This window comes from Chaetodon trifascialis, chromosome 14, assembly GCF_039877785.1.
Source record: "Chaetodon trifascialis isolate fChaTrf1 chromosome 14, fChaTrf1.hap1, whole genome shotgun sequence".
Classification (NCBI taxonomy): Eukaryota; Metazoa; Chordata; class Actinopteri; order Chaetodontiformes; family Chaetodontidae; genus Chaetodon; species Chaetodon trifascialis.
Window position 1 is genome coordinate 23,393,526 of NC_092069.1, and position 12,663 is coordinate 23,406,188.

The window sequence follows — 12,663 nt, forward strand, 5'->3', positions numbered from 1 at the left end:
GATTTTTACATCCAAGAACATATGAAGAGCTCCTAAAATATGATTTTTTTGGTCTAAATTAAACTACCAAACAGTGTATACAAGCTGAAATGATTCATTGGTTAATCATTTACATACATTTTTATGTAGTACTACAGTAAGAAATGCTGGAATAAGCTGAATTCCTCTATGAGACGTTAAAGAGCAAAGAGAAAATAGAGTTTTTGATGTTTTTATGGCAGTCTGTGGCTAAATGTTGAGTGAGAATCAGCTTTATTGGTCAAATATGTGCGGACATACAAGGAACCTGACTCTGGTTTAACCATTGTAGTCAGTGCACTTCCATAGAGAAAAGACATGGAGGACAAAAAGACAGAAAACAAAAGGCTGAACAATAAGTTAAAGCAAAAATCTAGAATAAACAGAATGTACAAAGAACGATGAGGCAACTAACGATACATGCAGTGAAACTGAACTCCCTACTTTAATACTGTGTTAGACTGTCAGGGCTCACTTTATAACACACTGCTTTATGAGAGGAAGAGGAGAGACGGGAGATAAAGAAGATGAGATCATTTGTCGAGTAATAAGTTTATAATCGGCCAAAAAGAAGCCAGAGAAAAGGTTTTTTCAGATGCTTCATGGGCTGATTTGGACGCTCTGAGAGGCTCTTCCAGAGGACGAGATCCTGATGAGACATCAGTGATGAGGCTGGTGTCTCACCTGTTACGCACTCCGTGTTTTCCCACCAGGCTGACATTCATACCTGAAAGGACAAACCGCCTCGTGTCAGACTGAACTTTCTGATTCTTGAAGACACGCTGGCAGTATCATCTGCGCTGCCATTGAATTTGTACTTTTCTGACCGGAGCTAAAAATGGATGCTGCTCCTCTGGATAGCGTTCGCCTGCTCCCGTTATGCTGAGACTGCTCAATGCTGAGCTCCATTGAGAACAGGTTTAAAGGGGTTGAATGCCTTCTGCTGAGGCAGGGCATCTACCGACCACTCTTTACATGCCCTCTGGCGCGGCCCACTGGCCTTTGTGTCACCCAACAATGATGGCAGCGGAGCACCACAGCCAGGGAGAGATCATTGTTCACTTCAGCCAATGGGAGAGCAACAAATGGACGTTTATGTGATGTGTGAGTTTCTGTGCGTATGTGTGTGTGTGTGTGCGTGCATAGTAATGCAAAGGTGAATGCATGTGGAGTCTTTCAGACCAAGCCTTTGCATCTGCCCTGTGACGAAGGGGAGGGGGACGTCACACAAAGAGAGAGCCAATCAGACATTAGCTGTTTGGATTTATGCCAGGGCTTTTAGGCTTGTAAGACTTTAGTACAAGTGGCAAAAGCCAGTTTTTAAAAAAAAAAAAGCCAGCTGAGACGAGATGCCCTATACACCGTCTGGCTTTTTCTGTGACCGGCTGATCCGGGAACGAGAGAGGAGAGACGGGGAAGGGTCTCTGAACAAGCCCCTCCGCTTCAATGGCCAGGACTACAACCTCCTGAAGCAGGAGTGCCTTCAGAGGAAGAGCCTGTTCGAGGATGACACTTTCCCGGCCACCGTGGAGTCTCTGGGCTTCAAGGAGCTCGGACACAAGTCCAACAAGGTCAAGAACATCGTCTGGAAGAGGCCCAAGGTAGGAGGGGGTTTAGACCGGGTTGGCTCGCGGAGAGGCGCGTTGATCGCAAAGTTAAATAAAGAGGGGATGGATCGCACATGTGGGAGGTGGGACGTTATTTTTGATACGCAGCAACATCAAACCTGCACGGAAAACTAACGGCCGCTGTGGGATTTAACCCGGAGACGCTGAAGGGATCAAAGTACTCCACACAGATGGATGGATGAAGTCAGTCTGTCCGTGTTTGTGGCTTATTGGCTCTAATTTTATGGATTCTTCATCACTTATCCATGTAGAGTAATTTAACTGCTTCACTCTCTCTGACACCCTCAGTCCTCAGATCAGAGCTGATGTGAGACTGATTATCATGCCTTTTTAACTAAACTCTTGTTTGTTGTTGTCTGCAGGAAATCTGTGAGAACCCTCAGTTCATTGTCGGAGGAGCCAGTAGGACAGACATCTGCCAGGGAGATCTCGGTAAATTTGACCTCTTTTAACACTTTTGGCACCGCTGACAGTTTAATTTGGCTTTGAGCTGAACTAAAATCAGCCCCAGCTTAATGCTAATGACGTGGAATGATAAGAGCCCAGGGAAGAAATCCACCTGAAAAACTCTGATTGTTTCTGGGTATTGTTGAAACTCACTGACAGAAGCAAAAATGCACAAGGCATGCTGGGTAAAAAGCAGTTACAACACATGCAGCGTGACAGGGCCGTGGACGGCTATACATACTGGACTGTATGGAGCCGCTCTCAGCGTATTCAACATTCAGCCCCAGTCTGCATTCAGGCAGCTCGGGGGCTAACAGGGTAGCAAATATCCCATGGATCCCCCACACACGGCCTCTCCCCATATTGTGCTTATTCTTTTGGAAGAGAATCCAACCAGCAGCACTTCTCATTGTTGTTCAGTTCAGACTGCAAATAAAGGGGACAGCGGGGACAAAGGTCCTGGCAGACACTGTTAACTGTCACACACACCTGGACAATCGGAAAACACACACGTCAGCACTCGGCGGCGGTCTTTTCCTCCAGCAAACAACAAAATATGTCACGCAGAGGAGTTCCCATCAGTCTTTGCTGTTGTTGAGGGTGACATCACAGCCGCAGAGGAACACCTGTCCCTTCACGTTAACGTCACACATAAGACTGATGTACGATATGTGGCTCATGAAACGTTCGAGTTCAGACTGTGTTCAGGTGAATTGAATGACCTCCTTTTCTCTGTTTAAGGCGACTGCTGGTTGCTGGCTGCCATCGCCTGTCTCACCCTGAACGAGAAGCTTCTGTACCGCGTCGTTCCCCAGGAGCAAAGCTTCTCAGAGGGCTATGGCGGCATCTTCCACTTCCAGGTCAGAAACATCTCATCTCTACATGTATTCAGTGTTTTATTTTCTATTTATATCCTGATCAAAGCTCTTTGATTCAAGTGGTCAAAGCAGCTCCTGACGCTCGATCCTCAGTATTGTCTCTCCCTCCTTCTGGCCTCCAGTTCTGGCGCTACGGCGACTGGGCCGACGTGGTCATTGACGACCGCATCCCGACCTTCAACAACCAGCTGGTCTTCACTAAGTCCGCTGAGAGGAACGAGTTCTGGAGCGCCCTGCTGGAGAAGGCCTACGCCAAGTGAGTGCTGAGCTGTTTCTGTGATGCTGCACTTCTGCGTCCTCAGTCTTTGTCATACTTTTTGACATACAAACACAGAAGAAAAAGATTAAAAAATAACTTTATTTAACCAGGGAAATTTCTCACTGTGACTAAAAAGCAAAGCTAAGATGATAACACACACTTATGATAAGATTTTGCATTAAGGTGCTTATATTCAACATGAACACGCATACAGGCTCTTTATTAGTCATTATAAAACACTTATTAATGCCTTATTCTGCATGACCATATTCTACAACTGCTAGGCCATTAACTAAGAGTTTTCCCTCAATAACCTCCTAATTAGTAAACTACAATCTTAATAACTTTAGCCCTTAATTTAAGCTTAAGCCCCAGAATAATTCATTAATAAGTGCTTTATAATGACTCCAAAACTGCCAATATGATGCTAAGCTAATGCTAATAAGCAGCTAGTTAGTGGTGAAAGTGTGTGCCTTTATATAAAGTGTTAACTTAAGAGGATATGTCTGAATGAACCACGTGAAAATGGAATTGTGCTTCTTCCCTCTGCAGGCTGCACGGCTCCTACGAGGCCCTGAAGGGCGGAAACACCACCGAGGCCATGGAGGATTTCACCGGTGGAGTCACTGAGTTCTACGAGATGAAGGAAGCCCCCAAAGAGCTCTATAAGATCATGAAGAAAGCTCTGGAGAGAGGCTCCCTCATGGGCTGCTCCATTGATGTGAGTCACACATTTTTATACACTTAAACATGATGTCATGGTGCTGGTTGACCTGGAGGTGGAAACATGTCGGGATTTTAATGATTTATTTCAACACTTCCTGCCTGGTTTTCTTATATTTGGAGAGCCTGGATGTTTCCATCTTCAGATGTAAATGGTTGAACATGTTCTGTGTATCTGCAGTCGCTGGTTCCTGCTCGCTTCGAAACTCGCACCGTGACGGGACTCGTGAAGGGTCATGCCTACTCGGTGACGGCGGTGGAGGAGGTAAAGCTGCTCGCTGACAGGACAGCACATTAACGATGCTTGGGTTTCTGTTTAATGGTCCAAAAGAGCAGATTTAGTCAATTTAAAGGTGAGAATCTCCACTGTTCTTGACTTTGTGTCTCCTTACAGTGCAGACCGTCTCAGCACAAGGAAGCTAAAGTTCGCCTGGTGCGTCTCAGGAACCCGTGGGGTCAGGTGGAGTGGAACGGCCCCTGGAGTGACAAGTGAGGAGCTTTAACTCACAATTCAATCTTTGATGTTCAGCCTTACTTTCTGTCGGGCTGCATCAAATAGTTCAAAGCTTGATTCGCTCTGTTTAGATCCAGTGTTTCTGCACAGTTGCACGCAGAGATTAGGCCACACTGTCATTATTACCATCATACGATTTGGAGAATTAGACTCCAGTGGTGGCTGCACATGCATCCAAATTCCAATAACTCCAGAGGGCTGTGAAATAAAGTAAACGAATGAATGAAAAGGTATTGACTTCTTACAGGAGTTACATTTATAAAAAAAAGTTGATTTCATAAAAAAAAGGCTAACTCGTTTAATCTGATTTGAAATTTAGGATTTTGTTCAAGGATTTTTTATTCACTTCAGTTTGATGGAGATGGACAGTTATGAGGTCTTGAAGTTTATTTTTTATGTATTCCGACATTGACCTCCATCCTTTGGCTGTGTTTCACCATCTGTCGAGCAGCTCTAAGGAGTGGGCCACGCTGTCAAAGGCCGAGAAGGAGAAGCTGCAGCACCAGAGCGCCGAGGACGGAGAGTTCTGGTCGGTGACGTGTTCTTACATTCATACATTAGTAGAAACAGGCTCTCCTGTTTATCTGTTAACTACTGTGTTTTATCAGGAATTAAAACACTGGAAACTGACTGATGTCCGGTCTCTCCTGTGCTCCTCTAGGATGTCGTTCGAGGACTTCAAGAAGAACTACACCAAGATTGAGATCTGTAACCTCACCCCTGACGCCCTGGAGGACGATAAGATCCACAAGTGGACGGTTTCTGTGAACGAGGGTCGCTGGGTGAGGGGCTGCTCCGCCGGGGGCTGCAGGAACTACCCAGGTACCCCCGTCTGCAGAGGACCGCAGTTTACTCCTCCCTGGTTGCTCAGGCTGCTCTCAGCTTGCTTTGCTGTTTTAGTCCATAACATAAACATAAAGTACAGATTCCTAAATATAAAATTCACATTTACAGTAAAAAATGAGCTAAATGTGTAAAAAATGCCTGCTCACCGTCCTGCAGACACTTTCTGGACCAACCCTCAGTACCGCCTGCGTCTGCTGGAGGAGGACGACGATCCCGAGGACAACGAGGTGGGCTGCACCTTCGTGGTGGCTCTGATGCAGAAGAACAGGCGGAAAGAGCGCAAGATGGGAGCCAACCTCTTCACCATCGGCTTTGCCATCTACGAGGTTTCCTCCTCTTACGCGCCGTTAAGAGACATGCAGCCGGTTTTTATTACATCAGTGAATTAATTAACTGTTTTTTTTGCCTCTGTCCCTCCACAGGTGCCGAAGGAGGTAAGGACGGACGGATGCACCTGCAGCTTGCAAGTTAATTACACCGTTTTCATTCCCATGTTTCTAATTTTTATCCTCACCGGTTTTTACAACCCAGATTCAAAAAATGTTGGGACATAAAACATTAAAAAGTAAAATAAAATATGACAGCAGTCTTGGTCGTGCCTTCAACATTTCCCACCTTTGCCACTGTGCCCCCCCTCCCCAGATGCACGGGAACAAGCAGCACATGCAGAAGGACTTCTTCCTGTTCAGCTCCTCCAAAGCTCGCTGCAAGTCCTACATCAACCTGCGCGAGGTGACGCAGCGTTTCCGCCTGAGCCCCGGGGAGTACGTCATCGTCCCCTCCACGTACGAGCCGCACCAGGAGGGCGAGTTCATCCTGCGGGTCTTCTCCGAGAAGAGGAACACCTCAGAGTGAGTGGGTGAGGGCGATCGGGGTGGCCAGCAGGGGGCGAGCTGGGTAAGAGGAGGGCGTGGGTACGTAGCTTCCCCCCGTTAGAGTGGCAGAGTTAGATGTGTGTCAGAAGATGCTTGTTTCATTCTGTCTATGTGTCGCGGTAGGGCTGGGTATTAAAACACGACGGATATGAGACAAATATTCGGTCTTTTTTTTAGATGTTAGAAGATATTAAGAGATCAAGAGTGGAGCCACAACGATGAATTTATTAGCTGACAACTGTTAAATTAATCTGCAGCTATTTTGATAATCAAATGATTGTTTTTTATAAATAAAGTAAAAATTGAATATCTTTGGGTTGTGGACATTTGAGGATGTCATCTGGGACTTTGGGAAACACTGATCAACGTTTTTCAGCGTTTTCTGACATTTTATAGACCAAACAATTCATCAATGAATGGAGAAATGAATCATCCGACGAACTGACAGTGAAAATAATTGTTAATTGCAGCCTTAATCAGGACTTTTAATGCATTTGACTTCAGGACATGAACTGAAGGTGAACATTGGTTCAGGCTGCAACTAACGATTATTGACATTATTGATTAATCTGTCAGTAATTTCTCAAATAATCCACGAACTCTTATTTTCAGAGGATGTCATGATTTCCCAGTCAAAGGTGACGCCCTTCAAGCGTCTCATTTTGTCCCACAGACTTTTCAGAATTAAAAAAAATATTTATTTTTCTGTCACGTTAGACCAAGAAAAGCAGCAAATCCTCACGTTTAGAGGGTTGGACTTTGTTTCAGATCCAAACTGAGAGGAATCAAAGTGAAACTGGTTTAGATCCGGTTTGGATCAAAACATTTAATTCTTCTTCCCAGGTGTAATCATGTAGAATATGAAATATAAATTTTGACTTTATAAAACCAGAAAGCAAAGTTCAGATGAAGCCACTGTGGTTCCAACAGTACCCAGCCCTACTGTCAACGCCTCAGCAGCAGCATCGGTTTAGCCTAGAAAATACCAAGTCTGCTGGTGATTAGTGGGGGGTTTGTGTGCTTGTTAATGAGGGTGGGGCTTTGTCGGGGTGCTTGGTGGGTGGGACGCAAAGCACCAAGAACAAACCATTTTAACGGCGATTTGATTTGTAGAACTGGAAGAAATCGGCCCCAGTTCGAAGCTGTTATGGAATCTTTTTTAGGACAAGCGACTTCAGATTTGGGCATGCACCGGTAAACTTTCAAAATGTTCAGTGCTGCACGCTCAAGCCTCAGCAAACATCCACCCTGTCCTCCGCCCGCTGCCCTGGAGGACCAGACGGCACGCAGAGCCCACCTGGACTCTGATGGACCGGCACCTGTGGGATGGACGTGCCCAGCGAACAGCTCGCTGTGACGGGCTTTCACTTCCCAAGCATGGCTTCAAATCTAACATGGGTCATTTTTTACAATAATGTGACATCACTAGCTTTTAGCTGTGTCTTAAAACAGGAAGGGAGGGGGCTATGGCATGTAATCAAGAAAACAAACAGGTGGTGCTGAACTAACACATTCTATTCACAGCTTCTTTAAGAGTTTGTGGCATCATTTTGACCTTTTAGTCCAGCGTGAGTATGGGACTGACATGCTTTATGAGTGAGTGAGATGCCTGAGCTCAGGGCCTCAGACTGACTGAACTGTCTAACATCTGCTGAGAGTGACGTGCTCGCTGGCTTGTGGCCCACATGAGATGTTGTTGTCACCAACTGTTTGTTCGTCTTCACCCAGGGAGATAGAGAACAGGATCGAGGCCGACCATCCAGTGGTGAGTGCTGCCAGAGGGGCCGACGTCTTCCTCTGCTTTTGCTCTTTTACTTGAAGTGATTGAAAAAGAGTCGCGGCGTGAGAAAACGGTTTCTGTTGGTTTCTGTTTTCGGTTCGTTCAAAGCGGCGAAGCGTGCAGCATCTGAGCTGCTCTGGCATGACAGCCACAGAAAAGAGCTCATTAAAACATACACCAAAGCTTTTCTTTAAGTATGTTCACCATGCAACATTAATCCTAATAATGCTAAATGACTTTATTAACTAGCTGCTCATTAGCATGCATATTGGCTCCTTATTCGTCATTATAAATTGCTTAATAAAGCCTTATTCTGGTGGTTAAGGTCACTAAGGGTTGCAGTAAGGTCATAATTCATGTACCACAACTTTATTACTTATCAATAAGCAGCATTTAGGAGGTTAATGAGGGAAAGCTCTGAGTTTATGGACTAGAAGTTGCAGAATGAGGCAGTAATGTGCTTTATAATGGCTCATAAAGAGCCTGTATGCTGCTGCTGATATTCAGCAATTCTTTTGTGTGTGTGAGGTGAAAAAGGACGTTTTTCACATGTTTGAGCTCCATGTTTCTCCTCTCACATCTTCTCCCTCTCCCATCATCACCTGTTTCTGCTCCGTGACGCCACAGCCAGCGCCGGCCTCAGCGGGGGAAGAGAGCGAGGAGGACCAGCAGTTCAGGACTATTTTTCAGGAGATAGCCGGCGATGTGAGTACAGGGAGGAGGTCGAGTCGCGGATGCTTTTCAAACAGTCCTAAATAAATCTGAGAGGAGGTCAGATTTTAATGGTTGTCTCGTCTCTTCTTCTACTGTTTCCTTCTCCCCTCTGGTCTCTGTCACAGGACATGGAAATCACAGCCAACGAACTGAAGAACGTCCTCAACAGAGTGATCACCAAACGTGAGTGTAAGCTGCAGTTTGGCACAAAGTGAAGATGAAGGAGGTGTGAAGGCTGAGCGGTTAATTCCTGAGTTTGCATGACATCATCGACCATGAAATGAAATAAAACCTCTTGACTGAGCCACGAGCTGCAGCCTGAACTCCCAGACCCGTTCCAAAGTCTGCTGGCTTCAGCTGGAGGACGGCAGGTTGCTGTCCGCTAAGTGTACTGAACAATCCAGAGGCAGCACTGCTTTCAAATGGACCAATCATAGGGCACCTACCTTTACGCGCTCACACCTGCTGCGTTCCAGTGTCCGCACTTCCATAAGATTTCCTCTGTCCCAACACATGTCAAGTCAGATTAAGGCCAAAAGTTGATACTTTGATACTTTTCTGTTACCACGTGTTTAAAATGATACATTTGACTGGATCAGATGTTGAAAATCAAAAGAAGCTAGAAAAAAAAGACAGATCTAGAATCAGATTTTAAGCCGAGGCTTCACAGGTGAAACAACACGTGAAAAGACAAGCACGTCCTTCTGCATCCGCTCACAGTTTGCAGTGTGCGAGCCTGCATGCTTTTCTGACCCACAATCCACCTGTTCCAGATCACATACTTCTTTTTACTTTAAATTTCGTGCTGCAGGCTGCGATGGATGTGTGAGCAGGAGGGTCAAAGTTCAAGCCGCTCCATTAAGATGTAGTAGATTGTCCCAGCTGTGTGCATACTGCAGCAGCATGTGTCAGAGTAACTCCTGAGTGTGGAGACGAAGGTTTTATCCCGAACATTTCACAGGCTGCAGAGTGACTTTTAAAGTGCAGATCTGATTCTGACGTTCTGCCGTGTGTCTCCCTCCAGATAAGGACCTGAACACAGAGGGCTTCAGCCTGGAGAGCTGCAGGAGCATGATTGCTCTGATGGACGTATCCTTTGTATCGAGTGCATCGGGCTGGCTGTGTTGTCTGTAGGAGGCACAACCTGCCGAGACCCGTGGCAGGGTCTGTGATGGACGCCCGCGGGGGCCTATAGGCCTCGTTTCGCCTCGCAAACGTGCCGCAGTTTCAGGATCAGGCGCCTCCGTGTGAGCGACACGCTGAACTGTGACACAACAGCAAAACCTGCGGTGACTTTGTGTTAAAGCCGATGTTGAAATGTGATGCTGGATGGATGTTTTTAGCTGAGATGTCAGGTTTAGGAACATGAAGCCAGCTGTTTTCTGACTGGCCTGAAATGTTACACCATTCTGGTCTTAACCGCTCGTGCTCAGATGGACGGGACAGGCAGACTCAACCTTCAGGAGTTCAGACATCTGTGGAATAAGATCAAACAGTGGCAGGTGGGAACGCCGCTTTCCCTCGCTCTCACGTCATATCACAGCTGGTTTCTTTTACACTTGACTTCACATGAACTCGCATCCAACTCACACGTGCCCTCTTTCAGGGAATCTTTAAGCACTACAACGCCGACCAGTCCGGGAGCATCAACAGTTATGAGATGAGGAACGCTGTCAACGATGCAGGTGAGAACCTTCAGCTCAGCAGCATCATAAAAAGACCAGAAGTCTGCAGATGTTTTGAGATATCTGAGGCAGGGCTGCAACTAATGATTATTTTTATTGCTTTCTTACTTCATTGATCAGTTGTTTGTCTATAAAATGCCAGAAAATGGTGAAAAATGTCAATCAGTGTTTCCCAAAGCTCAAAAAGACGTCCTCAAACGTCTTGTTTTGTCACAGTAAACCAGCAAGTATTCACATTTAAGAAGCTGGAATCTGAGAATTCTGACTTTTTTCCTTAAAACTTTGCTCATAATGATTAATCAATTACCAATAATTGCTCACAACTAATTGATTAATGGTTGCGTTGTGCATATGTGTGTAAGTAAGAGTGCATGCATACATGTATGCACAGATATTAAAGAACAGGAAGAACTTTTGCTGAGTGTATTCTGTTTTAATGGCGGGTTGTTGCTCCAAATCGACAACAAACAGCTTTGAGATATTGAGTTTAAAGTTCGATGACTCTGGAAAGACGAGTTTCGGAGGCAGAAATCTCAAAACCTCAGCTAATAAAAGCAGATAAGAAGTCAGAGAGCTGCAGTTCGTTCTGGTGAACAGATGCTTTACAGTTGTTGTTTACAGTGTTCATATACTGAACATGTGAAAATTAGATTTTACAAATGTGATAAAGCTGCAAAAAAATTAGTTTGGAATTGGGATCATTGATGTTTAACAAGCTGATCATGATACACGACTCACATTTCCTGATTCACCTCTGAGCCTCGTTTGGTCGATGAACTGAACTCCTGACAGAATCGTGTTTTCTGGGTCTTGATGTTTGAACTCACCCTCTAAATGTTCTTGTCACTGTACAGTCATGTGTCTTGTGTCCCGCTCAGGCTTCCGTCTCAACAACCAGCTGTATGACATCATCACCATGCGCTACGCCAACGAGAACATGAACATCGACTTCGACAGCTTCATCAGCTGCCTGGTTCGGCTCGAAGCCATGTTCAGTAAGTCAGCGCCCCCCGCCTGCGTCCCGCCTGCGCCCCGCCTGCGCCGCCGCTCGTGCGTGATGTGAGCCGGGGTTCAGGCGGGACACGGCGTCCCGGCTGCTCCAGAATCAGGGTTGTCGTACTGTATCCTGAGTGTGTTGTGTTGGATTAGAGATGCAGTGTGATGGTTTTTCTCTGCAGGGGCGTTCCAGGCCTTTGATCAGGACGGAGATGGTACAATCAGACTCAGTGTCCTGGAGGTAAGAGCTTCAACGAGTACAAGTACCCTGAATTTGTACTGAAGTACAGCAGACTTACTGAACCTTGCTTTCCCTCTGCAGTGGCTCCAGTTGACCATGTACGCCTAGAAAGGCCCATCTTCTCCCAGGTGAGCTCCACTCCACACGAGGACCAGACCTGCCAGCCTTTACCTCAATATTCAGTGTGCCCGATCGTCGTTAGCTCTCATCCACCTCCCCTCCAGCCCCCCCCTCAGTCCCAACAGCTCTGCTCTCTCTCCTCCGGCGTGTCCGACATCACTATCTACTTCCTTCTGTTTAGGCCTCAGGACATTTGAATCTCCTCTGCTCTTGTCCTTCCATCATCATTGAAATATCAGTCTTTTTTTTTTTTTCCAGACACCCTCACGTTACACACTCGTACGGTACTTTTCTCAGGCATCAAACACACACAACCTCTTTTTTTTCTGTCACAATACCTCACGGAGCTCCTTCTACCACCCCTTATGTTACCTTCTGTTATCACACTGAGCAGCAAGGCCGTTCTTCCTGTGTTCAATCCAGTGAACTGGGCTCTCTGGTGGACAGCCAATAAACTTGTGAATCACTCCTGCACCAGTTAGATTTCTGATAATACAACCAACACTTTCTGCAGGACCCCCGAGCAAATACCACTCTGCCCCCGCCCTGTTTTTAATCACTTATTTCTGTGAATGAAACTCTCCTGCTGGAATCTTTGTGGGCTTCTGGGATCAGTCACGTCACCCCGCCGGCGGCTGCGCTCCAGTCCGACGGACAGCGCCCCCTGGTGGACAAACTCAGGCTTCTTTTGTTCATCTCAGCTCTGCCGGTCTTTCAGCTCTTGGCGGAGCTGACCAGTTTTTACTTCAACATCGACGTTCAAGGATCAAATACGGCTTTGAGAGAATATGGCTGATGGGTTAGACTGCAGTTTTTTTGTGATTTTTCCTATTAAGGCTTTGGTCAAATGGGTGTACTGCTATTTTTAACCATTTTAACCAAATAAATAAATGTGTAGTTACTGGTTTGACTGCGTTACCAGTAGATTTCATATGACAT

At 46.0% G+C, this 12,663-nt stretch overlaps 1 protein-coding gene across 1 annotated transcript; it reads left to right on the top strand.

The window, feature by feature from the left end:
- The first annotated feature begins 607 nt into the window (after positions 1-607).
- On the top strand, positions 608-12,629 carry capn3a (calpain 3a, (p94)). Its single transcript, XM_070979210.1, has 21 exons — positions 608-1,619; positions 2,009-2,078; positions 2,835-2,953; positions 3,094-3,227; positions 3,783-3,951; positions 4,135-4,218; positions 4,348-4,442; positions 4,919-4,996; positions 5,129-5,289; positions 5,470-5,639; positions 5,736-5,747; positions 5,956-6,164; positions 7,917-7,953; positions 8,596-8,673; positions 8,808-8,865; positions 9,707-9,771; positions 10,116-10,184; positions 10,289-10,367; positions 11,246-11,362; positions 11,546-11,604; positions 11,686-12,629. The coding sequence occupies exons 1-21, from the start codon at positions 1,368-1,370 to the stop codon at positions 11,710-11,712; spliced, it is 2,142 nt and encodes a 713-aa protein (XP_070835311.1). The 5' UTR covers positions 608-1,367; the 3' UTR covers positions 11,713-12,629.
- Positions 12,630-12,663: the final 34 nt, after the last annotated feature.